Here is a 27722-nt window from a genome sequence, read left to right as displayed (position 1 = left end):
GCCTCTGCCTCCCAAGTAGCTGGGATTACAGGCATGCGCCACCATGCCCAGCTAATTTTGAATTTTTGGTAGAGACCGGGTTTCTTCATATTGGCCAGGCTGGTCTTGAACTCCCGACTCCAAGTGATCTGCCTGCCTCAGCCTCCCGAAGTGCTGGGATTACAGAGAGGCATCAGCCACCACACTTGGAGATGTGTCTAGATTTTAATTCAATTTGGCGAATCTTTACTGATGGCTCCAGGGTGCAAGACACTGTTCAAGGTGTTGGGCTTCATTAGGGAACAAATCAAAGATTCCTGCCCTCCTGGAGCTTATAATCTAGCAGGGGAGACAGGTCATAAATAATATGTGTAATGCATAAGACAATTATATAGTATGCTAGTATTATATAGTGCTATCAAACAAAGGAATGACTAGGGTAAGGAGAACTGGGAATACTAGTAAGGGAAGTTTAATCTTTTTTTTTTTTTGAGGCGGGGTCTCACTGTGTTGCCCCAGGCTGGAGTGTAGTGGAATCATAGTTCACTTCAGTCTTGACCTTCCAGGCTCGAGCGATTCTCCCACCTCAGCCTTCTGAGTAGCTGGGCCTACAGCTGTGCAACAACGTATCTGGCTAATTTTTAAATTTTTTTATAGAGATGGAGGTCTCACCATATTGCCCAGGCTAGTCTTGAACTCCTGGGCTCAACTGATCCTCTTGCCTCAGCCTCCCAAAGTGCTGGGATTATAGGTATAAGCCACCATGCCTGAGAATTTAACCTTTTTACTTTAATTTTGTTCAGTGAACATTTTCAATTTTAAAGACTCACATATTTCTTGAGCTTAACAAAATGCTGTTCTGTGACTTTGTTGGGTATTCTCTCTCCTTCATTTTCTCAGTTCTTTCCTAATTAGATGGATGCTGGATCTCTGGTCTGTCCCTGGCACTCTCTTGTGTTTGCTGTCTCTTTGTTTTTCTTGCTCTACATTCTGAGATTCCTTGATCCAGATCAACTGTTTGGTCTTTGGCTGTATCCAATTTATTATTTAGCGTACTTACTGAGTGTTCCCTATTGCAATCTCACTTTTAAGTTCCAAGAATCTTTTCTTATTCTTTGCTTGTTTCTTTCCCATAGCCACCTCTTCTCAGTTCTTGAATGCAGCATCTTCTCAAATTACTCTGAAGATAGTGACCATAATTTTCATAAAGTCTTTCTTTCTTTCCTAAATTGTCTCTGTTTCCTCCAAGGTCAATTTTTCTATTGGTCCAACTTGGACCTTCTCTTCCATGCTGTTGGTTTTTCTAATATATTTGCAAACTTTGGTTTTCTGTTTATATTGATAAAGGATTATGTTAACTAGTATGGTAGTTTCCATGAGTATCTTTGCAGAGATGTGTAAGTCATTATGAGGCCCCTTCCTTGACTGACAAAATCATCTGAGGGTTCTTTGTAAGTAGGTGGGGCCTATCAAAAGATAGAAACCCTTTTAGGGTGTCTGGATGAGAAGCAAACAGGTTACAGATATTCACAATAGTTTAAGTGGGCTTTATCCTCTACTGAGGGATAGATCTCTTTAGTATTTCAAACTGGGGTCTGCTTCATTCTCAAGCCCTATAACCCCCTTCAAACACTCCATGGGCCACCCTGGGCAATATAATGAGATCTCATCGCTACAAAAAATTAAAAAATTAGCCAAGTGTGGTTGTGCAAGTCTGTAGTCCAAGACTCTTGAGGCTGAAGTGGGAGGATCACTTGAACTCCAAAAATGGAAGCTGCAGTGAGCTATGACTGCACAACTGCACTCCAGCCTGGGTGACAGAGCAAGACCTTGTGTCTAAAAAGCAAAACAACAGCAACAACAACAAACGCTCCCTAGGAAGATTGTCCACTTTCTTTAGACAGCAGTTTTCCGGATTCACCTTGAGTGTGAAAGCCTTTGCTTCTAGCTATTACATGTTCATGCAGAGAAAAGGATATGAGATGACTATCTGAGCTGTTCTCAACGCTTTTCCTGAATGATCAGTCTCCTATGCTTTGCATTTGTTGACTCTGAGCTTGAACCTGTCTCCCTTAGGAAGAATTTTGGTGCTTCAGGCTTAATCCTCTATTCTTTCCCTATTGCTCCTTTGTATTTTTAAGTTATCTACTATTGCACAACCACCCCAAAATTCAGTGGCTTAAAACATAAAAAATGTACCACTTCTCATGGTTCTGTGGGTTGACCATGCAGTTGTTTTGCTTATGTGGTGTCGGAAGGTTCAAAATGACATCCTCCCATGGCTAATTTTGAGTGATAGCTACTGGCTGGGATCTCAACTCAGGTTGTCAGCCAGGGGCTTCAGTTCTTCTGCATGTCAGCCTTTCCACATGGCTGCCTGAGCTTCCTGACAGCATCATGGCTAGGTTCCAAGAAGGTACATTCTAAAAGGATAAACCTTAATGTACAAGCAGTTTTGTAAGCCTCTGCTTACATTTCCTAATGTCTCATTGACCAAAACAAGTTACATAGTCAAGTTCAAAGTCAAGCGGTAGGAGCGATGTCATTTATTAGGTGTACCCAAAGTAACAGCACACTCTTCTATGCATCCTTCACATTTTCTGGTCCACTAGTAGAATGCTTCCCTGTTTTCAAATACTGTTTTTTTTTTCTCTAAAAAATAAAACAGAACTGGGTTTGGGGTGTGCACCCGTAGTCCCAGATACTCAGAAGGCTGAGGTGGGAGGATTGCTTGAGCCGAGGAGATCAAGTTCAGCCTGGCAAACATAGAAAGACCCTATCTCTAAAAAAAAAAAAAAAAAGTGTGTGTGCACATATGTGTATGTATGAGAGAGACACATCCAGGAACAGTCTGGATACTAGAGCAAAATGGGATTTTGATTTAGTCCTTGTTCTAATTCACTTTTTTCATACAGAATGTCAAATTATCCAAGTCCTTGCTTGTGAAACCATTACATTTTAGCCTTACTTATCAATATATAATTTTCTTCTTTCTTGCCAGCCACTATAACTTCACACTCCCTCATGCCTCATTTGTATTCAAGTTTTATTATATGAAATAATATTCATAGAGTATTGCTTGAAGGATATTCACCAATTCCCTTTGATCAGAGCTGGCAGATAATTGACGTTGACATGGGAGAAGAACCCTGTTAATGGGTATGATTGGAAAGGATTATGAGGCAGTGTCCAGTCTCAACGGCAAAAGTTCACTGATCATTTGGTGATGTTTGTCCTGGGCTGAGACTAGAAGTGATGGTGTGGGTACCAGGAAGGTATTTTCATCCCTGTTCCCAGATATTGTAAAAATATATCACTGAAAAGAAGCCAGAACCTCAGAAAGTTGCCTTTTTTTTTTTTTTTTTGAGACGGAGTCTCGCTCTTGTTACCCAGGCTGGAGTGCAATGGCGCGATCTTGGCTCACCGCAACCTCCGCCTCCTGGGTTCAGGCAATTCTCCTGCCTCAGCCTCCTGAGTAGCTGGGATTACAGGCACACGCCATCATGCCCAGCTAATTTTTGTATTTTTAGTAGAGACGGGGTTTCACCATGTAGACCAGGATGGTCTCGATCTCTTGACCTCATGATCCACCCGCCTCGGCCCCCCAAAGTGCTGGGATTATAGGCCTGAGCCACTACGCCCGGCCAGAAAGTTGCTTTTTATATGAAACTGTTTCGACCATTTGAGTGTCCTGAGTGGCACTTGCCAATATGCAAGTCACCTGCATTGAGGATGTTCTGAGAGACAATTGTTCAGGATGTGATTCTATATTTATTGCAGGAATGTTGCTGAGGATAAACTATATGACATGGTGTTCCCTTTAACAGGAGCCAGGGAAGAGTTTTTCTGAGCAACAGATCTGTTTTTATCTTATGGCTACTGTGAATGTTATAACTGATTGTGTTTCCCTCCTTGCTTTGGTTGCTAGGAAACCCAGGACAAAATTGCAGACCTCCTCTGGCAACCGCACAAGACCTTTGAAAAACATTTGACATGCTAACTTTACCTCTCCCGTCATTTTATTTTTGTATCACTCTTTTCCCTTTAGAATTCCTTCCTTCCATCTCAATTTCCTTCCCTCCTTTTCCCCCACTTTCTTTCTTTATCTCTCCTTTCCCCTCTTCAGTTAACATTAATTGTACATCTGCTGTATGCCTGGCACTGTGTTAGGGGCCGGACACACAGCCACTTTTACCCCCACTCCTCCTCAAATGCACGTTAATAATTGCAGCCCTAGTCACAGCACTCAGGGTTATTGGAAAGACTTAGGGAGATCCACGCACCAAGAGATTCTTTCAGAGATTTTTTTGGGGTGGGCTGGGCCCTCCCTGGTTCCTTCTCCAGAGAGGATCCTAGTGACCTACACACTAAGCACAGCATTCTTGCCCTGGTCTCTCAGATCACTTGCTCTGTCCCTACACACCGTATAGGTCAGTCTGCTTAACTGCCCCTTGCACATTCATCTAGAGCGCGTAGCCTTTCATAAGAATACAAACACAGCTTTTATCAAAAAGATTTAAAAAAAAAAAGGAGAACAGAAACGTGTGACAAGGGTAAGAGGGTGAACATTGAGGAGCTGGGGGCTAAAGAGTGAAAGTGGGGCTGACTTCTACTTTACTCTTCCTGAAGATCATTAATCTGCCCATTGTTCCTGCTTCCAATGTGACCAAGCTCCTCAAAGTTCTGCTTTCACTTCCCCTCTGTGGCAGAAACAGGCATGGTAAGGTGGTTAAGTCAGTTATTTTGAATCTGCGTTATAAAACATTGTGTCTTCCTTAGGTAATTGGCATTGTACAAAATGCCAAAATAGCCTCATTGTACAAAAGAGCAAAAATAGCCTCTGTGTTTCTATTTTTGCTTCCAGGAGGCTTGGAGTCAAATTTGATGCTTCGTCACAGCCACCATATTAGCCTTCATGACTTTCAAGATCCATGCTCCTTAAAAAGCAGAAAACAAAAATAAAAAACATCTTTATTGTCCGAATGCCTTTTTCCCTTATTTTTTGACATGGAGTTTCGCTCTGTCGCCCCGTCTGGTGTGCAGTGGCGCGATCTTGGCTCACTGCAACCTGTGCTTCCAGGGTTCAAGCAATTCTTGTGTCTCAGCCTCCCAAGTAGCTGGGATTACAGGCATGCACCACCACACCCAGCTAATTTTTGTATTTTTAGTAGAGATGGGGTTTCACCATGTTGGCCGGGCTGTTCTCAAACTCCCAACCTCCAATGATCTGCCCGCCTCAGCTTCCAAAGTGCTGGGACTACAGATGTAAGCCACCCCACTCAGCCCGAATGCCTTCCCCCGCCCACCCGCCTACCCTGCCCCGCGACAGAGTTTTGCTCTAGTTCTCCCCAGCTACCAGACAGAGCTTTAAAGATGCTGCTCTGATCAAGTCCATCCCTCCTTCCACTTATACAGTTTATTTATTTATTTTTTCAGGTTTTTCAGCTTGCCCAGGTGCAATGGTGCAATTTGGGCTGACTGAAACTTCCACCTCCTGGGTTCAAGCAATTCTCCTTCCTCAGCCTCCCGAGTAGCTGTGATTACAGGCATACGTCACCATGCCCACCTAATTTTGTATTTTTAGTAGAGACAGGGTTTCTCTATGTTGGTCAGGCTGGTCTTGAACTCCCGACCTCAGGTGATCTGCCGGCCTCAGCCTCCCAAAGTGCTGGGATTACAGGCGTTAGCCACTGCACCTGGCCCTGAATGCCTTTTCAAAAAGCCATATACCACCCTTTTCAAACAATAATTTGAAATTGACCTACACTGAGCAAAACTTCAGACCTTAGTCTCCTGGGCAATAAGTCAAATGATGAAATCAAGGTGCGTCCAAACACCATTGTCTAAGGTGCTCGGAGAGGAGCTTCGCTGAGGGTCAGCTGTGTGATCATGAGTCCAGCTACTTTAAGTTTGCCCTGTGTCTTCTTAGCCATTTGAATTGGGCAAGTCATCTAACTTCTTTCAGCCCCAGTTTCTTCATCCATAAATGGCTCTATGTTCTTCAGACAGCCATTGTGAGGATTACGGGAGACAGAATTGATGAAATTACTGTTTAATCTACAGAGTACTATATTGTCACAAAATAGGATTATATTTGTTGGGTTTATGACTTACCCCCAAACCCAGGGAAGGTTTCTGTGAAAACTTCTTCCCAACTACAAGCATTCTGACCACTCATATTTTCAGCATTAAGAGAAACAGTTGTTAACAAAAATCATGTAATCTCTAATATCACAATACCTCAAAGTACTGCCGTGTCACTTGGGTCCCTTGTGGGCTCTGAGGGAGCAGCTCTCAGTGCTGGGTTGTTAGATACGTTATTGAGTTCAGACGCCCATGGTGCTGTGCTGGTGGCAAGTGTCACCGGCCCCTCTGAAGTGGCTTCTGTTCACCATTCTCTTTGGCTCTCTCCTCTTCTTGGGACACTGAATTCATTTCCTTCGTTTTAAGCACCACCTCTCTGCTAATGATGCCAAAACTCTCTGTAGCTAGTGCCTCTCTTGGTGTCACAGATGAGTATCCAAACAGTTGACAGCTCTTTTTCGGAGCCTCTGGGTACTGAAAACCCAACATGCTCACAACCATAATCATCTCTAGTGCTCTCCTCCCAGCCGTCTCTAGCGCCCTCTCCCAGCTGTCTCTAATGCCCTCTCCCAGCCGTCTCTAATGCCCTCTCCCAGCCGTCTCGTGCTCTCCTCCCAGCCGTCTCTAGCGCCCTCTCCCAGCCGTCTCTAGTGCCCTCTCCCAGCCGTCTCTAGTGCCCTCTCCCAGCCGTCTCTAGTGCCCTCTCCCAGCTGTCTCTAGTACCCTCTCCCAGCCGTCTCTAGTGCCCTCTCCCAGCCGTCTCTAGCGCCCTCTCCCAGCCGTCTCTAGCGCCCTCTCCCAGCCGTCTCTAATGCCCTCTCCCAGCCGTCTCTAATGCCCTCTTCCAGCTGTCTCTAGTGCCCTCTCCCAGCCGTCTCTCATGCTCTCCTCCCAGCCGTCTCTAGTGCCCTCTCCCAGCCGTCTCTAGCGCCCTCTCCCAGCCGTCTCTAGCGCCCTCTCCCAGCCGTCTCTAGTGCCCTCTCCCAGCCGTCTCTAGTGCCCTCTCCCAGCCGTCTCTAGTACCCTCTCCCAGCCGTCTCTAGCGCCCTCTCCCAGCTGTCTCTAATGCCCTCTTCCAGCTGTCTCTAGTGCCCTCTCCCAGCCGTCTCGTGCTCTCCTCCCAGCCGTCTCTAGTGCCCTCCTCCCAGCCGTCTCTAGTGCCCTCCTCCCAGCCGTCTCTAGGGCCCTCTCCCAGCCGTCTCTAATGCCCTCTCCCAGCTGTCTCTAGTGCCCTCTCCCAGCCGTCTCGTGCTTTCCTCCCAGCTGTCTCTAGTGCCCTCCTCCCAGCCATCTCATGCTCTCCTCCCAGCTGACTCCAATTCCTACCTAGATCCTTCACACCTGTGTCCTCCGTCTTCCTCCCCTTCTCTGCCATTGCCTTAGTTCAGGGCCTATCCTCTCTTGCCAGGACAATTGCAGGAGCCTCCTAAATGTTCTTTCTGCCTCCTATCCCTCTTCCTTGTAAACCATGGTCCATACCAGCTACCAGACAGAGCTTTAAAGATGCTACTCTGATCAAGTCCATCCCTCCTACCACTTATACAGTTTATTTTTTCTTTTTCAAAGATGGGGTCTCATTCTGTTGCCCAAGCTGGAATCAGTAGTAGCACAATCATGGCTCACTGCAGCCTCCAGGATCAAGTAATCCTCCCACCTCAGCCTCCAGAGTAACTGGGACTACAGATGTGTGCTAATTTTTGGGGGGTTAGAGGTTGGGGTCTCATTATGTTGCCCTGGCTGGTCTCAAACTCCTGGCCTCAAGCGATCCTCCCACCTCAGCCTCCCAAAATGCTGAGATTACAGGCATGAGCCACCACGCCTGGCCTCAAATACAAATCATTTAAGATGTATAATCCTCTGAGATTGAGCCCCCTCTCCATCTTCACCTCCTGCCAGCCCTCCTCACACATGACATCCCAGTATTTCCAACCAGAGCAAATTACTTGCACTTTATAAAGCGGCAGCTCTGTCATACATTTCTTTCTGCCTTTAACATGGTTTGTCTCTGCTGCCGGGACAGCCCCACCTCTTCCGTGTCTGCTTGGCCAGCTTCTACTTGTTCTTCAAGGCTGGTCTAAAGCCTCACTTCCCTTTGAGGCTTTTCTTGGATCCTCCAGACCAAATTTGCTGTTTCCTATAGCAACTGGCATATATATTTTTTATTGCATTATATGGCAGTTGTTTACGTGTCTTTCTCTCATACTAGACTGTCGTCATCTTGGGCAATTTGCAATTCATTTTTGTATGCTCACTTCTTTTTTTTTTTTTAGATGAAGTCTCAGTCTGTCACCCAGGCTGGAGTGCAGTGGGGAATCTCAACTCCATGCAACCTCTGCCCCCTGGGTTCAAGAGATTCTCCTGCCTCAGTCTCCCGAGTAGCTGGGACTACAGGCATGTACCATCATGCCCAGTTAATTTTTGTATTTTTAGTAGAGACAGGGTTTCACCATGTTGACCAGGATGGTCTCGAACTCATGACCTTGTGATCCACCCATCTTGGCCTCCCAAAGCGCTGGGATTACAGGTGTGAGCCACCACACCGGGCCACTCACTCCTTTTTGTATGGAAACATGGCAGACTCTCTGAGGATGTTTGTTGATAAAATGAATTCAATAATGATGTAATTATCATATCTATTCTTACAATAGTAGAGAGCACAACTGAAGCCAGGACAGTATGACAGGAGGGATAAGTCTAGAGCTGTCATGTCCAGTACAGAAACCACTAGCCACATGTGGCTGTTGATCACTTGAAATGTGAGTAGTTTGAGTTGAGATGTGCTATGTCAAATACATGGGATTTTGAAGACTTAATGAAAAAAGATTTTAAAACATCTCATTAATATATTTCATGTTGATGACTTGTTGAAATGATAATCTTTTGGATATATTGGGCTAAATAAAATATATTATACATTAATTTTATGGTTTCTTTAAACCTTTTTGATGTGGCTACAAGAAAATTTAACATTATACATGTGGCCGGACACAGTGGCTCACGACTGTAACCCAGGCACATTGGGAGAACAAGTTGGGCAGATTGCTTGAGATCAGGAGTTCAGGACCAGCCTGGGCAACATGGTGAAACCTTGTCTCTACTAAAAATAGAAAAAATTAGCTGGGCATGGTAGTGCAGGCCTGTAATCCTAGCTACTTAGGAGGCTGAGACACGAGAATTGCTTGAACCAGGAAGGTGGAGGCTGTAGTGAGCTGAGGTCATGCCACTGCACTCTAGCCTGGGCAACAGAGTGAGACTAGGTCTGGAAAAAAAATTAATAAATAAAAATAAAATAAAATTATGCATGTGTCTCACAGTGTATTTCTGTTGAGCAATAATGATCTAGAGCATTCATTCATTCAACAAATATTTCTTTTTTTTTTTTTTCTTTTTTTGAGACAGAGTTTCGCTCTTGTTACCCTGGCTGGAGTGCAATGGTGTGATCTCAGCTCACTGCAACCTCCGCCTCCTGGGTTCGGGCAATTCTCCTGTCTCAGCCTCCTGAGTAGCTGGGATTACAGGCACGCACCACCATGCCCAGCTGATTTTTTAATATTTTTAGTAGAGACAGGGTTTCACCATGTTGACCAGGATGGTCTCGATCTCTTGACCTCGTGATCCACCTGCCTCAGCCTCCCAAAGTGCTGGGACTACAGGCTTGAGCCACCGCACCTGGCCTAACAAATATTTCTTTCTTTCTTTCTTTCTTTCTTTTTTTTGAGCTGGAGTCTTGCTCTATCACCCAGGCTGGAGTGCAGTGGCGTGATCTCAGCTCACTGCAACCTCCGCCTCCCAGGTTCAGGTGATTCTCATGCCTTAGCCTCCTGAGTAGCTTGGACTACAGGCCCACGCCACCATGCCTGGCTAATTTTTGTATTTTTAGTAGAGATGGGTTTTACCATGTTGCCTAGGCTGGTCTCAAACTCTTGACCTCGAGTGGTCTGTTCGCCTCGGCCTCTCAAAGTGCTGGGATTATAGACTGAATCACTGCACCTGACTGCAAATATTTCTTGAGCACCTCCTATGTACCAGGCATTAATCTAGATGATGGGAATAGAACAACAAACGAGCCAGAGAAGGTTCCCAACCTCGAGGAGCTTCCATTATCATGGAGGAGAGACCCAGACCAGCAAACAAAGGTGTAAGCCAGATAATTTTATATAGTAAATGCACTCTGAGTCAAATAAAGCAGGGCACTTGATACAGAGGTGAAAGTGCAGGAGGGCAGTTAGGTAAGGCCTTCCACAGCAGCTGAGTTAGCTGAGGTCAGAGGCAGGAATTGGAGGGAGGAGACTAGGACATGTTTAGATGACAGGCAGTATAGACCAAAACGAAGAGGAGGGGCAGAAAGGGAGGAGCAAACGGACTTGATATGTGGAAAGTAACACTAGTAGAACTGTGTAACCAAAGGAATTCCGGAGTGGTGGGAACTGATGGCTCCCAGGCTTCTGGCTTGAGTGAGTGGGTGAATCGTGGTGCCACCAGATGAGATAAAGCAGGAGTGTGTCTTGAGGAATCGAGGAATTCCGTTCTGACAGTGTGAGGTGCCACTGGGATGCCCAGGAAGCCATGCTAAGGGAATAAATGGTCAGGACTTGTTATCTGTGATCTAGCAGCATAGATGTAGCCATTAAAACTGAGTGTATATGAGAATTAAGAGAAAAGATGGTAGGCAGAAGAGGACACTCAGTGCTTGGTGTGGTGGCTCATGCCTGTAATCCCAGCAGTTTGGAAGGCGGAGGCAGGTGGATCACCTGAGATGAGGAGTTTGAGAGCAGCCTGGCCAACATGGTGAAAACCCATCTCTACTAAGAAGACAAAAATTAGCTGGGTGTGGTGGCACGCACTTGTAATCCCAGCTCCTTGGGAGGCTGAGGCAGGAGAATCGCTTGAACCCTGGTTGGCAGTGGGGTGGGGTGGGGGAGGGCAGAGGTTGCAGTGAGTTGAGACCGTGCCACTTCACTTCAGCCTGAGTGAAAGAGCGAGACTTTGCCTCAAGAAAAAAAAAAAAAAAAGAAAAGAAAGAAAACAAAAAGAAAGTAAGACACTCAGGACGAGGGAGCACATTTCTAAATTGGAAGATACTTGAGCATGTGTCTAGGTTGAGGGGAAGGATCCAGGGCAGCCAGAGGGGTTCACTTATCCCGAAAGCCAGGGAAGGTTCCTGTGAAAAAGTCTTCCCAACTACAAGCATTCTGACCACTCACATTTTCAGCATTGAGAGAAATTATTGTCAACAGAAAAATCATGTAATCCCCAATATGTATATCACAATACCTTGAAACTTTGCCATGTCATTTGGGTCCCTTGTGGGCTCTGAGGGAGCAGCTCTTAGAAGGTGAGACTGATGCAACAAGGTTGGGTGGTGATGGAAGGGATGGGCTGGCTTGAGAGCCTGGCTGGGAGGAGATCAGAGGTGGAGGAGGAGGTGTCTTTTGTCACGGAGGCAGCAGGAATTTAAGGAGAGTGGTGACAGTTAGGGTGGAAGAGGGTGATGTCCAGATAACAGGTGAGGACATCTCTTGAAGAAACTATGAATATGTCACAATGTGAGCTAAGGCTTTGCACTCAGAGTTGGAGAAAGCTTCGAGAAGAACTAGGACAAGAAATTAGGAAAACTAGCTTTTGTAAAGTGAAGTGGCCCTGGAGCAGGCCATAGCCTCCTTGTGGCTCGTTTTCCTCATGTCTAAAATGAGCCAATTGGTCTTTTAGAGGCTGGATGTGGTGGCTCACTTTGTGAGGCCAGAACTTTCAGAGGCCAAGGAGGGAAGATCACTTGAGCCCAGGAGTTTGAGGCCAGCCTGGACAACATGGTGAGACCCTGCCTCTACAAAGAAGAGGTGGTACTAGACTGTAGTCCCAAGCAGCTAGGAAGGCTGAGCTGGGAGGATGGCTTGAGCTGGGGAAGTGGGGCTGCAGTGAGCCCTGATATCTCCACTGCCTCCAGCCTGGTTTGCAGAGCGAGACTCTGTCTTAAAAAAAATAAAAAAACAGCCCCCGCACAGTGGCTCATGCCTGTAATCCTGGCACTTTGGGAGGCTGAGGCGGTGAATCACTTAAGGTGAGGAGTTCAAGACCAGCCTGGCCAACATGGCGAAACCCCGCCTCTACTAAAAATACAATAAATTAGCCAGGCATGGTAGCGTGTGCCTGTAATCCCAGTCACCCTGCAGGCTGAAGCAGGAAAATTGCTTGAACCCAGGAGGCAGAGGTTGTGGTGAGACAAGATCGCACCACTGCACTCCAGCCTGAGTGAGAATAAGACTCTGTCTCAAAATAAATATAAAATAAAATAAAAATAAATCCCTCAAACAGCAATAACAAAAATACATAAATGGTCTCTTAAATTCCCTGGAAGTTGTAAGGACAGTAAGTACATGCCAGTACCTCCCTCAGTTGCTGCAGCTGTTCTCCGCCTGGAACTCACAGCCCTTCAGAAAGCCAGCTCCAGCGGTCAGCACACCACCTGGCACGCTATATTTCCCATACCAGTAAGCATCTATCATTTGGAGGGAGAGGCTTGTCTTCCAGTCTTTGTACCCTGTAGGGCCCAGTGCAGGCTGGCTGGTGGCAACCTGGCCTCCAGGAATACTTCCTAGAATAGCAATGAATGGCACTCTAAGTCTCTTAGAAAGTCTTGGCATTCATGTCCATTTCAATTAAAAAAAAAAAAAAAAAAAAGAATTGCAGGAGATGGTCTAGTGAGCAGTGCAGGATAACGCGGTTCCCAGGTATGAACTCAGTTAATCCCACAGTCACATTATGAAGTGGGTTATCCCCATTTCCCAGAGAACGGAAAAGACAGAGAGGTTAAGTAACTTGACCAAGGTCAACAGCTGGTGAGTGGGGAGCCAGCGTTTAAAGACCGGATTCCGGCTCTGTGCCTGGGCTGTGCCTGCTGCCCGCGGATGGCTGCTGGGGCGGAGAGGTTCGGAGGTTTCAGGGGCATTTTGTCCTTTCCCACCTCTGGGGCGTGGGCTCCCCCTGAACGATCCCGCGGGTCCTTCCTGCTCTGACACCCCCGGGTCTGGCTCCACTTCCCCCAGCCCGCAGCTCAGCCGCGCGCCTCTCCAGCTCGTCGATGACCGGCTCCCGGCCGTGACACCGGCCCTCCCTCGGAGCGCACGCCACCAGGGGCATCTGTCCCTTCGCGGGGGTGTCGCCGCCCCTCGGCGCCGCCAAGCGCTAGCCGCTGAGCCCTGGCGCCCCTGGCAGGAGCACGGCGAGGACGCCTCCCCGGACTGCACCGCCGCCCTGCGCACCCGGGGCGGCGCTACGGGGCGCGGAGGGCGGCTGCGGGCCGGGCGGGCGCGGCGAGCAGACACAGCTGAGGGGACGCCGCTGAGGGCGCGGCGCGGGGTGCGCGGCCGGGGCGCCTCGAAGGGCCAGTGGCGAGGGGCGCGGGCGCCGCCGGAAGCTGGGGCGGGGCGCCCGGCGGGATGCGGTGAAGGGCGAGCGGCGAGGCGGCGGCGATGAGTGCCTCTGCGGCCACCGGGGTCTTCGTGCTGTCCCTCTCGGCCATCCCGGTCACCTATGTCTTCAACCACCTGGCGGCCCAGCATGAGTGAGTGAGCGGGCGCGGCGGGGTCGCGCCGAGGGGCGGCGGGAGTTGGCTCCGCGCGGCGGGAGCCTAGCAACTTTTCCGAGGGGGCTGGGGCCGCCCGCCGCCGGGCAGAGGTTCGCGGCTGCAGGGGCTCCCCGCGCCTGGCCAGACCAGGGGGCGCCCCAGGGGTCACGCGAGCCGGGTCGTGGAGCTGGGCCCTGACATGCCCAGGCTGGCGCAGTTCGGAATGTGGTACCAGCACCGCGCCAGGTGCCCGGGGCCACAGGGGTCAATACGGCCATGCCCCTGCCCTGGAAGGGCACAGGGGCCGGTGGGGAGCGGAACGCACAGGGACACTACGAGCCTGGCCGCGTCAGCTAGTGTGTGCCTTGTTCTTTTTGCATCTCACGGGAACGTTTCCATGTATGGACTCTCGCATACTTATCATTTCTTATTAATTTTAGAAACTGTTGTGAATGACTAGCAGAAATAGCCCGGAACCAACAGGCAGAGACGTGGGTTCCAGGCCTGGCTTTGGCACTGACGGTGTGGTCTGGCCTCAGTTTTCCGGTCTGTCAAGTGGACTTTATGTGCGTCCTATTGTAAGGCTCCACGGAGACCTGCTTGTGAAGGGGCCTTGTGAATGGAGAAATGCTTCCCAGTGCCTGCGCTGGGGTAGGATGGGGACAGGCAGCAGAGGGAGAGCACTTCAACGCAAAGGAAATGGGTGGGGCTGACGGAGGGGGACTGGGCTTGGGTTCGAAGCCCTGCCTCCCTCTCCTCTGCAGGGATCACTGACCAACCTGCAGCAGGCAGCTGAAGGCCTGAGGGTCGGGGGTCGTTGGGACACGCGCCAGCCTCTGTGCCTGCTGATGTTGGCTGGTGTCTGCAGGGAGGAGGAAGTAACCTGCTATGTTTCTCAGCCGTTGGTGCTAAGGAAATTGCATCAGTCTGTAGGCTGCAAACCCCCTTCGGCTGGTCAGGCCACAGAGTGTCTGTACATAGGGTGGTAACTTCCTCCTCTCTAGCTGCCAGGCCACCTGATCCAGGCAGCACCCACTGAGCGCTCACCAGGCACCGGCAGTGTCTGCCTTTGGTCTGACCTAGTCTCTGGAAGCATCTCCTGGAGGCAGCCGCTCTGGGCCACCGAATGCCTATCAATATAGTGCATGGGGACCCTGTGCTCCTAAAAATAGCATTATGGACAGATCAGTGAATATATATTGAGTGCCTACTGTGTGCTTGGTACTGTTCCAAGTGTTGGTGACATAGCTATGAACAAGCCAGAAGAGGTTGTGGAGATAGGTATTCAGACAGACATCAACAAATATTAATACATAGATAGTGACATGCTATGAAGATAAAATAGGGTGACTGGGGAGGCAGCTGGTGGCCAGGGAAGGCTTCTAGGAGGAGGTGACACTTGAGCTTTGGGAAGACTGGGAATGGAGTCTGTCAGGCAGGGAAACAGAGCGGTGCAGGGGAAGGAAGTGGATGGGCGTAGTAGGTATTTTGGAGGGTGAACAGATGGGGCTTACTGAAGGGGGTTGCATGGCAGCAAAGAGAGGATTTGAGGATGAGCCCTAGGTTTTGGCCTCAGCCACTGGGAAGATGGTGATGACATTTACTGAATGCAGACTGAATTATATATTGTTGTGCACGACGGAGCGCGTTGCCAAGCACTACAACATTTTGAATAATTAGCATCAGCCATTCTTCCTGTCTTCCAGGTTAAAACCCCAGTGACCTTTGATTCCTCTCTCTTCTTTCTCCACTTCCTCCTAGTATCCCCTTCCCCACAAGTCCTGGGACTCTAGTGTCTGCTCCCCACTTTCTGTTCTCCCTGGCATTGGCCCTGTCTGACCTGGACTGTGGTAAAGACTCCCATGTGAGTCCCCTCCTCCAGTCCCCTCCACTTCCACACACTCGTGCTCCTGCCACCCCAGCCTGCCTTTGCTCCGTGACCACTCCTCCTCCCCTCCCGCCTCTAGCCTGGACTCCTGCTCTCCCTGACTAGGATGCTGCCTTCCTCTGATTACAGACAGCTGAAGCCACACCTGGACTTTATGGCCCACTTGTACCTTTTGCAGACCCTCCCTCTGTCTCCTTTGAGCTCCCTCAGTGCCTTGTTTGCACCTTTCTCCCAAGAATTACTTCCCTGTGGTCAGAACTTACCTGCCCTGGCTGTTACTCACCTCTGTACTATCCTGCCCAAGCCCGCGCCATGTACATCGTAGGTACTCAGGTATGTTTGATTTTGTTGAGTTTCCTTCCCACCAAACCGTTTATGCCACTCTGAAAACCAGAAAAAGCAAATTAGATTGAGAGATAAGGAAAGGATTGAGCATGTTCTGTCTCCCTGTTTCACTGAGAGACACACACTGCTCACACTAATCCATGCAGGTCCCCTCTCAGTAGGTGTCTGATAGAAGGGTATCAGCATTCTCTCCCACCCAAGGCTAGTAACTTTCTCATCCTGGGTTAGTGGCAGCCCGCACCTGTTCCCGAGTCCCCGCAGGACCTCTTTCTCCCTGCAGTGAGCAGGTCCTGCACTTGGCTGTTGTAGGAGGGTCTTTGGGGACAGTGCCAAGAGTCAGAGACAATCTGCTGCCCCAGTTTCCTTTCATTCTTCCCTCCTCCCCTGGAGCTGAGAGCATGAGAGGATGCTGTGAACCAGTTTACGCTACTCTCTCCTGCTCCAGAAGAGCACCAGCCACGCCATCCTGCTGGCAGTGACTGAGTGCAGGAGTGAGGACAGGAGTTGTCACCTGACCACCACCTGCCTCAGGCTGTTCACCATTAAAATGTCTGTCAGCTGACCCAGCACAATCACCTCACGAGATTCTTCAGCCCAGTATCACACTCTTGACTCACATTGGCTTCCTCCTTCTTCAGCTTATCCCCATAGGAGGAGCCTGGAGCATCCGCTGATGTACAATCACCAGAAACCTCTTATTTTTCAGTTTCTCACCTGGATGATGAAATAGCCACCCTCATTCTTTTTTTTAATTTAATTAATTTTTTTTTTTTTTGAGACAGTCTTGCTCTGTCACCCAGGCTGGAAGTGGTGCGATCTTGGCTCACTGCAACCATTGATCCCCGGGTTCAAGCGATTCTTCTGCCTTAGCCTCCTGAGTAGCTGGGATTACAGGCATCTGCCACCTAACCCAACTTATATTTTTAGTAGAAACGGAGTTTTGCCATGTTGGCCAGGCTGGTCTCGAACTCCTGACCTCAGGTGATCCGCCCGCCTCGACCTCTCAAAGTGTTGGGATTACAAGTGTGAGCCACTATGCCTGGCTTTCTCATTCTTATCATAGAATGAATCCATCTATCATTTATCCATCCATTCACCCATCTTCCATCCAGTCATCCCTGATCCATCCAGTCATGCATTATCTATCCATTCACCCCTTATCCATCCATCCATTCATCTATCATCCTCCATCATCCATCAGTTCATCTATCATCTATCCATCTATTCACCCATCATCCACCCATTCACTCATCATCCATTCATCCATTCATTCATCATCTATCCATTCATCCATTCATCCTTCATCATCCATCCATCCATTCGTTCATCTATCCATTCATCCATCCATCATCCACCCATCCATCATTTATCCATTCATCTGTCCATCATCCATTCATCCACCAATTCTCCATTCATCTGTCCATCATCTATCCATTCATCCTTCCATCATCCATCCATCCATTCATCCATCATAATCCATCCATCTATCCATCCATTCATCATCTATTTGTTCCCCCATTCCTTCCCTCCTTCTATTCTTCTCTTTCTCTCTCCCAGGGGATGGTGACAGTTATCCAAAGGTTCCAATGTTAGGCTGTGGTGGTGTTGAGGGGTCTCAGCTGAGGAATGGTGCTTGTAGCTTCTCCAAGCTGAAGAGGTCCTGGTGTAGCAGGCCTTCAGAGTGGGCCAGGCAGTATTTTTTCTAGAATTGGAAGCCCTGTCAATCCTGGAGGGGTGAGAGGGAGAATATCTCTGCTGGACTGCAGGAGAACTCCTAGGTGGTAGAGCTGAGTCCGTTGAGATAGGTTCCTCCATGGAGGCAGGGACTTCTCTTGTTTCTCCAGTCTCCTAGGGCCTGAAACAGTGGCTGCCACATAGGGGTGCACAATACACTTTTTTCTTGATATGTTTTTGAATTAATTAATTAATAGATAGATGCAATGATATGCCTTTCCTAGGGTGACACAGTTAGTCAGCAACAAATTGGGTACCAGGATCCTGGTTTCCTGACATACCTCTACCAAGCCTCATGCCCTAGTGCTGCCCCCCTGGGTAGTGGCCTTGGCCCCTGCTGTCCTTGGTGCCATTCCCTTTTCCTGTAGAACGTCCAGGGGATGTGCAAGCTTCACTTTGGTTCCTGTGGTTTGGGGTTGGATGCTGGTCTGTTGGCCCTGGTTACGGGGTGTTGGGCTGTCTTCATTCTGGCCTCAGGTCTAGCCCAGACTCTTCTCATCCACGGATTTCCTGGCCTCATTCTCTGGCCCATTTGATGATACACATAACATAAGGTCACTTCTTTCTTGTTCCTGGAAAGCATGTTTAGGTGTAATGCCTGTATGTTCTTTGGAGCTCAGTCCAAGGGTTTCTGACTGGCCCTGAGAGGGAGGTAGCAGTCTGTGGTGAGGCCTGTCAGCTGCTGGGGAGCAGGGGTTAGAGGAACGGGTAGGTGGAGGCAGTGGGGCAGCGGCCATCTGTGCAGCAGGGTGGGGTGAGGCAGAGGGAGCTCCAGACACGCCATCTGTGCACATCAGACAGGATAAGAGGAGAACAAGGGCCTCATGGCTCTGGTCCCTGAAAGTCATGGGCTGCGACCCAGACGGGCCAAAGAACTGCAGATAAGCTTCACTAACTCTACAGTGCTGAGAGCTGCAGGCGGAGGCAGAATTACAGATGAATTATGCAGCACTAGGAGCGAATGCATTCAACAGTCAGGAAATTCCAGGCACCAATGTGTTTATTTTGATAGTGACCACCTCCCTGTTCTGGTTGTTGCAGTTCCTGGACTATTGTAGGGGTTGCTGCCCTCATCCTGTTCCTGGTAGCCCTGCTGGCTCGTGTCCTCGTCAAAAGAAAACCCCCCCGGGACCCGCTGTTCTATGGTACGTCTCCACAAAGGGAAATCTTTTGTGTCTGATTAATAACACAATGCTTTTGGCCCCAGTCACAAACTCCTCCTTGGTTGTGAATGATCGGAGCCCTTTGGTAATGGTGGCTGCAAGTGTAGGGGAGTTTCAGGACAATGTGTCCCTTGACTCTGGCTATTGCCCCTCAGGCTGTGGACTCCACCCTGTTCTGGGTAGCATCCTGGTGGAGGGTTACTGCTAGGCCAGGCAGGGCACCCTGCCAACCCCAGCATGCTTTGACCTCTGATCTCTGACCTCTGACCTTGACTCTCATGCCGGCTCTTTCCTAGACTTCCTGTCTTAAGCCTGTTACTTGCAGTCTGCCCCTCCCCCCACTTTGCGCAGAACTTAACTGTGTGGTACCTGTGCCTGCACATACAAATGAGGAAAATAACAGAACCTGCCATGGAGACAAGCACCTGTAGTGCGCCTTGTATGGCCCTGAGCACTTCAGCAGCAGGCTTTCACCCCACCCTCACCATCCTTCCACTTGAAAGTGAAGAAGCTGGCTTGGAGATGCTAAGACATGTGGCAAAGGTCGCATGGCTGTTGACCCCCAAAGCCTATGCCCTTCCATCCTGCATGCTGCCCCAGCCAAACTGCTACTGGCCTTTGGGTGCTTCCTGTGCCAGGCACTTTGCTGGGCATTTTGTTCTGTGGTTTCTGCTTCAGTAATGCTGCGTATCAAATGCACCCCAAATCCTACAGCAACAAACATTTATTTTTCTTGCTCACAGGTCTGTGGGTTGGGGCCACTCTGCATCAGGCTGTGGGTTGGTTTCAGGGCTGTTCTCTGTCTCCTTGTTCCTGGACCAGCAGCTCCCAGGGCATGCCCTTCTTATGACAGATACAGAGGCACAGCGGGGCTAGTGGGAAGAAAGCGGTGGCTTTTAAGGCCTTGGCTTGGAGCTACCCACTCTTATTCCCACCCATATTCCACTGGCTGAGACAAGGCATAGGGCCCAGCTGGTCATCAAGAGCCTAGGGAGCATTCTTTGCCCAGAGTGGGCCTTGGCAAAGGTGGGGTGGGAAAGAAGAATTGTGGGTAACTAGTTTCTTCCAATCCACATATAAGAAACTCTCAAGTGGCCAGTCATGGTGGCTCATGCCTGTAATCTCAGCACGTTGGGAGGCCAAGGCAGGTGGGTCACGAGGTCAAGAGATTGAGCCCATCCTGGCCAACATGGTGAGACCCTGTCTTTACTAAAAATACAAAAGTTAGCTGGGCATGGTGGCACGAATCTATAGTTCCAGCTACTCGGGAGGCTGAGGGAGGAGAATCACTTGAACCCGGGAGTCAGTGGTTGCCATGAGCCAAGATCATGCCACTGCACTCCAGCCTGGCAACAGAGCAAGACTCCATCTCAAAAAAAGAAACTCTGAAGCTTATAGAAATGATGTCACTTGCCTATATTTTTGCAGGCAGGCAGTAGAGGAGCTCGGTCCATCTGATTTGAAGGCCCACACCCCTTTTCCTGGCCCTCTCCACTGGCCTGTGCTCTGGCCCCTATGTACCTTTCCAGACGAGTCTCCTGCTGCTCTCTGTCCCTCCTGTTCCTCCCCACTCCATGGAGCCTATACTAACTGTACTGATGTCTCTCCCTATTCTTCAAGGCTGGGCACACTCTCTCCTGCACCCTCAGGGTCAGGACCAAGGCCATACTCCTCACCCACCAGAAGGCAGAGACCATGTCCTTGTCATTGCTAACACAGTGTCTGACACTTGTGCTGGCATCAGCAATCATTGGCAGATTATGTGCCAAACACTTCCCTTCATGGGAGACGTACTAGGGAGCCTTCTGAAAAATGAGCATCAGGAAGTGGCACTGTCAGTGACAACTGAGCCAAAGCCCCCCCAGTGGAGGTGTGGGGAAGCCACATCTGCAAGACAGGGCACATACAGCCTTTTGTTCCTTCTGGAGAGAATGTGAGTGCTGGCCTCCTGGCTGCCGACTCCAGGCAAGGCTGGCTTCCCTTCTCTCTGAATTACCCACCCCCACACTCCTCCCCATTTTTTTTTTCACAGCTTTTCCTATATTCACTATCAGATTTTTCTACTGTCCATGAGCATCTCGTAGTCTAAGGCACCAATCTGTTACAATTTGAAAATGCAGCTTTGACAAACTAACATGCACTACATTTGATCACCTGCTGTTTAAAAAGTATTCTTTTTTTTTTTTTTTTAGACGGAGTTTTGCTCTTGTTACCCAGGCTGGAGTGCAATGGCACGATCTCGGCTCACCGCAACCTCCGCCTCCTGGGTTCAGGCAATTCTCCTGCCTCAGCCTCCTGAGTAGCTGGGATTACAGGCATGTGCCACCATGCCCAGCTACTTTTTTTTTTTGTATTTTTAGTAGAGATGGGGTTTCACCATGTTGACCAGGATGGTCTCGATCTCTTGACCTCGTGATCCACCCGCCTCGGCCTCCCAAAGTGCTGGGATTACAGGCTTAAGCCACCGCGCCCGGCCAGTATTATTTCTTAGTTACTTGTCGCCAGTAGTTTTAAGCCCCCCTTAGTGAGATTCTCTGACAGGTACAGCTTTCCTTCTGTCACATTCAATTGTACCCTCTTGTATTCATTTTTAACATCACTAGTCTTTTTTGTGAAAGCCATTGTCACTTGCACATCAGCCACCTGTCTGTCTTTAGGATATGCCGTGTGGAATAGGGTAACCACACTGGACATGCTGAGAGTTAGCCTGCTTGGGAATCATTGAGATGAATCACCCTGTCTAAGTCATTGTCTTTTTTTTTTTTTTTTGAGACAGAGTCTCGTTCTGTTGCCCAAGTTGAAGTGCGGTGGCGCAACCTTGGCTCACTGCAATCTCTGTCTCCCGGGTAGCTGGGACTACAGGTGCGTGCCACCCATGTCCAGCTAATTTTTTGTATTTTTTAGTAGATATGGGGTTTCACTATGTTAACCAGGATGGTCTCTATCTCCTCACCTCGTGATCCACCTGTCTCGGCCTCCCAAAGTGCTGGGATTATAGGCGTGAGCCACTGTGCCTGGGCTAATTTTTGTATTTTTAGTAGAGATGGGGTTTCACTATGTTGGCCAGGCTGGTCTCAAACTCCTAACCTCAAGTGATCCGCCTGCTTCAGCCTCCCAAGTGCTGGGATTACAGGCTTGAGCCCCCGTGCCTGGCCTGTCTTAAACTTGGTGGTCACTTCTATGCCTCCTTGGCCACTTGGTTACTGGCCTTGCTCCCACTGCCCAGGTGGGATGTGGGTTTGGCTCTGGGCAGCCACTTGTAGGGGAGTGGAGGACAGGTGGAGTGGAGCTGGCCTGCCAGAATCTTCTGTGACTGAGTCGGCAGTGACCGTCATTCTCCACTCCCGTGATGAGTGTTCCCTTGATGAGTACCTAGGCAGGGATGGGAGAGCTGCAAACACAGGCGAAGGTCCCGCTGGGTGTGTAGAAGGGGTATTCTGTTAGTCTATCTCGATAATTGTCCACAGCTTCTTCTGGAAAACATAAAATTAACATTCCATTATTATTAGCTGATGCCAAGCTTGTAGTCATTGTTTCCTGAGCTATTACTTTTTAAACTGCTGCTTTCTTTGCTCTAGTGTATGCAGTTTTTGGATTTACCAGCGTGGTGAACCTCATCATAGGACTGGAGCAAGATGGAATCATTGACGGGTTCATGACACACTACTTGAGAGAGGTATGGGGGTCACGTAGTGATTATGAGGCTTAAACCAAAGGCCACACCCGGATTACATGACTCAGAGACAGAAGTCCTCTCATTTAGTGTGAACAGGTATGATACGCAGGCTTTCATTTCCTGTAATAGCCGTAAGTCGCTTGTTCACATGGAAAGTGGAGCAGAAAGGACGGTTAGATCATGGGAGGCAATTCTCTGCAACCTTCAGCTCTCACGGCTTCTCTCACTCATGACTCCACACATGACCTACTTTTCCTCTTTCTTTGTATTTAATATAAATAAGGTACCTTAAATGAATTTACTATTTGTGTGTCTGTTAATACAGGACTATCTCAGAAACCCCAAATCAGGCTTACATTTGTAAAGGACCAAACACACAGGCACTTAATGAAGTCATTTGATTGTGATGGTTGGCACTCCCCAGCACACTGCTCAAATCGCAGCTTTAGATAGCTGCCTGGGTACTCGAGAGAGCTAATCCTATTTTCTTATTTTATGGTATGCTGAACCCAGCCCCAGAGAGGTTAACTGACTTACTCAAGGTCACATAGGAGATGAGGAGCAGGGCTCAAAGCAGATTCTTCCTCTATGTTCAAATAATGGGGAACTTTGTATGTACGCTATGGGAGTTTGGGTTTTATCTTGTCTGTGAGAGAAGATTTTGTCAGTGAATAACAAAGGCAGCTCTGGGAAGGATGGGCTTGCAGGGAAAGGTCCGTGTGATGAGCTGGGGCACCAGTCAGGAGGCTTCCTCGGGACCAGCAGGGGCATAAACGTGGCCAAGCAGAGGCAGCGCGTGGGAAGTAGAGAGAAGGATGAACTTTGAGAATCGGAATGGCTAGAATGAGTAAGACTTGGGGACAAGTTGGGGATGATGGAAAGGGTGAGGCCTAAGACAACGTCCTGATTCCTACTTTGGAGTTTGGAAGACTGCAGCTGTTTATACACCAGAGAGGGATAAGAGGAGGAATTTAGTTCTGCAGACATTTGTTGAAGGGGACTCTAGGGTGAGAAGACCTGCTCCCAGCAAGCCACAAGGTCAGCATGAATTATTAAGACCAGCCACTGGCTCTGGAAAGCAGGGTCGCCCCTGGCCACCCCTCTGGTCATTGCCAAGGATCTTTTGTCAAAGATTTGGCTTGGTCTCCATGAGTTTGCTGTACAGCCAGGATGTCCTCCAGGAGCTCCCTGCTTGATGTGGTAGGGAGATGGCATTGTCCCAGGTGCAGTGACAGAGACTCACTCCAGGCACAGAAGTACACAGAGGAGAAATTAAGTACACAGAGGAGGCATTCTGGAGAGAAGGGACAGTTTGGGCAAAGGCTTGGAGAGGAGAAAGAGCATGTGCCTCCCCTGGGGCCACCAATCTGCAGGTGTGAGGCTGAGTTTCTATGGGGAGGTGGAGTTTCAGATGCTGGCAGGGCTTTGCAGGTCTTGAGCTCTAAGGAGCAGTCCTGGCAGACAGAGGAGCCATCTGAGTGCAGTTGGTACCTGAAGGTCTGAGAGGAGAGGGGCTTGCCTATGAGGAGGTAGAGAGAATAGGGTTGAGGTTGGGACTTTAGAGGCCATGGCCAGAAGAATAAAAGCCTCTGAAGTGGACTAAGGGCAAAGAGGCAGAAGGAAAACCTGGGGAGTGGAGGCCACGGAGCCCAGAGGAGGGAGGTTTCAGGAAGGAAGCGGTTGGTGAGAGGGCTGGAGGCTGAGTTGGCAAGGGTGGTAACCACTGGGACAGATGGGGTACCAGAAGGGGGACTGGTGTGTCACTCTGGTGGCAAGGTCTGCAGGGCCAGGCTCCGGGGACCCACCTGTGATAGATAGGAGATGGGACTGTGTTCAGCAGGCTGTGAGAAGTTTTGGGAGTTTTAGAGTAGGGGAGCGACATGCCAAGAGCCAGGCCTTGAGAATCTTCATGTGGCAGCAGGAGTGTCGTGGGCTGGAAGGAGGGGAGAGAGGTAGGGGGGCCATTTGGGAATGTAGCCATGGTCCTCTGAGGGACACTGAGGGCTAGACCTAATGCTGTAAAGAAGAGGGAGAATTGCCAGGGTGACACTGTAGCAATAAAATGGAGATTTGCTGAAAGACTTGATAAGAGAATGAGGAATGAAAAAACAACCCCATGATTTTGACCTTGGTAAGTTGGATGGTATCACTATTAATGCAGAGAGAGCATGGCTGGTGTGGTGGCTCATGCCTGTAATATCAGTGCTTTGGGAGGCAAAGGTGGGAGGATCACTTGAGGCCAGGAGTTTGACACTGCAGTGAGCAATGATTGCACCACAGCACTCTAGACTGGGTGACAGAGCGAGCCCCTGTACACACACATACACACACACACACACACACACACACTGTGGGGGGGGGGAGAGAGAGAGAGAGAGAGAAAGAGAGAGGCGCAAGGTGGACAGCTGGTGAGGGGAGAAGCTGATGAATTAAAAGCGTTCAGGCAAGTTGAAAGGGCCTGTGGACCATGCAGTTAAAGATGCCCATCAAGCCACCAGGAGAGGACGGCACTGGATCCGAGAGCCAGGTGTGTTAGCAATGGAAGACTGAAACCATAAATCAGATGTATTCTTCTGTCAGAGCAAGTCTGAGAGAAAGGAAGGGGTACTGGCATGGGTATAGAAGCAGAACCTTGATTCTGTTTTCTGCTCCTTTGTGATTTTAATTTGATTTGATCTGTGGGAGAGATGACAGAGCAGTCCCTGCCCCAGGGGAGCATGAAACTTGAGAAGAAGCCCTGCTTGCTTGGCAGATTGATGGGCTGGTTGATCTCCACTCTTCCTTGTCGTAGAAAGGACTTAAGGCATCCTACGGCATGAAAAAAGCCAGGACAGCAGGAGCATGGGAGAAAGGAGAAAGAAAAACAAGGTGGGGCCAAAGTAACAGTAAAAATCCATGGAAAATAGACAGTGACTTTCTAGAAGCTACCTGGAAATGTAACCACCTAGAAAAGGGAAATGTTTGTCATATAAGCTTGTGTTCAGAACATTAACATTTTCCCAGAAGTATGGCTCTTCTTCGTCTCTGTTAGATATACTAGCTACGTGACCTTAGGCAAGTCTTGTAATCTCTTAGAGCCTCTGTTTCCTCATCTATAAAATAGATTGTTGGGTTGCTGGGAAGGTGGAATGAGGGGTTGGGTGTGAAGCTCTGAGTTCAGTGCCTGCCTGCCTATGTGTTGGTATGTGGGGAATGAGTGCTGTGCCATGCCCAGCCCAGCAAGCCACAGGATCAGCATGGATTATGAAGGCCAGCCACTGGCTCTGGAAAGCAGGGTCATCCCTGGCCACCTCTCTGGTCATTGCCAAGGATCTTTTGGTTTCCATGAGTTTGCTATATAGCCAGGATTGCCTATCCTATCATCTGCCTTCGCATCACAGTACAAACCTATGTTGATGCATCATAGGCCAATTGGCCAGGCATTCATTAATTCCATCCTCTGTGGCCAAACCCCGGTTTTGGTAGCTCCAGTGTAAAGTTGTATTTTTGCATTTCTACCAATTTTGTAGAAATAGTTTCCTTAGCAAATGAACGCGTTAGTTCTGCTGTTTTATTTTACTTGCAATACAGGTCTGATGTTCTGCATTTACATGTCTTAAAGTGGACTTCTTTTTAATGCTTTCTTTAGGGTGAACCATATCTGAACACTGCATATGGGCACATGATCTGCTACTGGGATGGCTCTGCTCATTATCTGATGTACCTGGTGATGGTGGCAGCCATAGCATGGGAGTAAGTCTCACTCTGTTGCCCAGGCTGGATCTTGGCTCACTGCAACCTCCGCCTTCCGGGATCAAGCATTTCTCCTGCCTCAGCCTGCTGAGTAGCTGGGATTACAGGTGCATGCCACCATGCCCAGCTAATTTTTTTTTTTTTTTTTTTTAAGTAGAGATGGAGTTTCATCAAGTTGGTCAGGCTGGTCTTGAACTCTTGACCTCAAGTGATCCGCTCACCTTGGCTTCTCAAAGTGCTGGGATTACAGGTGTAAGCCACCATGCCCAGCTTGAAGGAACATTTTCCTAGCATTGAAGATTAGGAGTATATGTCAGCAGTCACTTGTCTTCACCTTTGGGGTTTTGGCCAAAATTCTGTGACCCCAGGAAACGTCCATTTAACATTATCATTGTAAGTATGACTGATACTTACAATGATTTAAGATATGGATCCAATTTCCTTTCTTCTTTCAAATTTCTTTTTCCTTTCATGCTGTGAGTTTCACACAGAATAGAGAAATGCAGGAGTCCTGTGGCAGGGATGATCATGCTGTAGTTTAACAGAAGACATAGCAGGCACAATTTCCTATTTAAAAGGACACGAAGAAAGTTCTATATCACATGGCAATGAAGTTAGATAACCAGGGTTCTTTGTTTATTCCTCTCGATTCAGTAAGTTTTAATTCATGTACTTTACTAGTTTGAATAAAAAATAATATTGAGGATAACTTTTTTGCTTAGCATTCTAAGACAAGTGTACCAAGATTTTTTTTTTTTTTTTTTTTTTTACAGGGAAAGTTACAGAACCATTGGCCTATATTGGGTTGGATCTATTATTATGAGTGTGGTTGTTTTTGTGCCAGGAAACATTGTAGGTAAGAACTTTATCTTAAAGTTGACTTTTCTTTTCTAAAACAATGGGGCTTGTTTTTAAATACAGAAGCTTTCTTTGGTTATAATAGAACCAAGTGATTCCAAGCTTACCAAAAACCTGTTTTGGAGAATAATTCCTTTTTCTCGCCTTTAAAAAAATACCTTTTTAGAAGTGCTTTTGAGCAATTTTCTGAAGTGTGCATTGAACAATTTGGCAGTCAAGTATCCTGATTTTTAGAAGGATCTTGAGGGAGTGAATATGGTGTTTATGGCTATATTTAGCATGCTAGTATGTAACTCCTAACACATTACGAGAACTCCAAAAATGTACTTGGATATATTATTAATGTGTGCAGGAAGTCAGGATATTAAATAGATATAGATATATACAAACATATATAGATACCTATCTAGATGTATTTTTTTTTTTTCTGTTGCCCAGGCTGGAGTGCAGTGGCATGATCTTGGCTCACTGTAACCTCCACCTCTCGGGTTCAAGCAATTCTCCTGCCTCAGCCTCCCAGGCAGCTGGGACTACAGGCGTCCACCATCATGCCCGGATAATTTTTTGTATTTTCTTTTTTTTTTTAATAGAGATGCGGTTTCACCATATTGGCCAGGCTGGTCTCAAACTCCTGACCTTGTGATTCACTCGCCTTGGCTTCCCAAAGTGCTGGGATTACAGATGTATTTTTTGAGACAG

At 48.4% G+C, this 27722-nt stretch overlaps 1 protein-coding gene and 1 long non-coding RNA gene across 6 annotated transcripts in view; one reads left to right on the top strand and one right to left on the bottom strand.

Moving 5' to 3' along the window:
- Window positions 1–450: 450 nt before the first annotated feature.
- LOC141584646 (uncharacterized) lies at window positions 451–26939 on the bottom strand. Of its 2 annotated transcripts, none has more exons than XR_012517825.1 (3): window positions 26580–26939; window positions 15799–22230; window positions 451–6537 (listed from the first exon to the last, which is right to left on the bottom strand). It is a non-coding gene; the product is annotated as an uncharacterized LOC141584646 (long non-coding RNA). The 2 variants fall into 2 exon arrangements; XR_012517824.1 differs by lacking the exon at window positions 451–6537 and having other exon boundaries at window positions 13520–15898; window positions 19499–22230.
- TM6SF1 (transmembrane 6 superfamily member 1) overlaps window positions 13520–27722 on the top strand; it is a 27915-nt gene continuing 13712 nt past the window's right edge. For all 4 annotated transcript variants that reach the window (XM_010350185.3, XM_003921670.4, XM_074399947.1 and 1 more), the window contains exons 1-5: window positions 13520–13624; window positions 18636–18739; window positions 22336–22433; window positions 26062–26165; window positions 26939–27021. In XM_010350185.3, coding sequence (XP_010348487.1) covers window positions 13533–13624; window positions 18636–18739; window positions 22336–22433; window positions 26062–26165; window positions 26939–27021 — 481 coding nt within the window. In that variant the 5' untranslated portion in view covers window positions 13520–13532. The remainder of the gene's footprint in view (window positions 13625–18635; window positions 18740–22335; window positions 22434–26061; window positions 26166–26938; window positions 27022–27722) is intronic.

Source organism: Saimiri boliviensis, chromosome 5 (assembly GCF_048565385.1).
Source record: "Saimiri boliviensis isolate mSaiBol1 chromosome 5, mSaiBol1.pri, whole genome shotgun sequence".
In the NCBI taxonomy this organism is placed as follows: domain Eukaryota; kingdom Metazoa; phylum Chordata; class Mammalia; order Primates; family Cebidae; genus Saimiri; species Saimiri boliviensis.
Note: the sequence above shows the minus strand (reverse complement) of the source record. Positions and strands in the feature narration are given on the sequence as shown.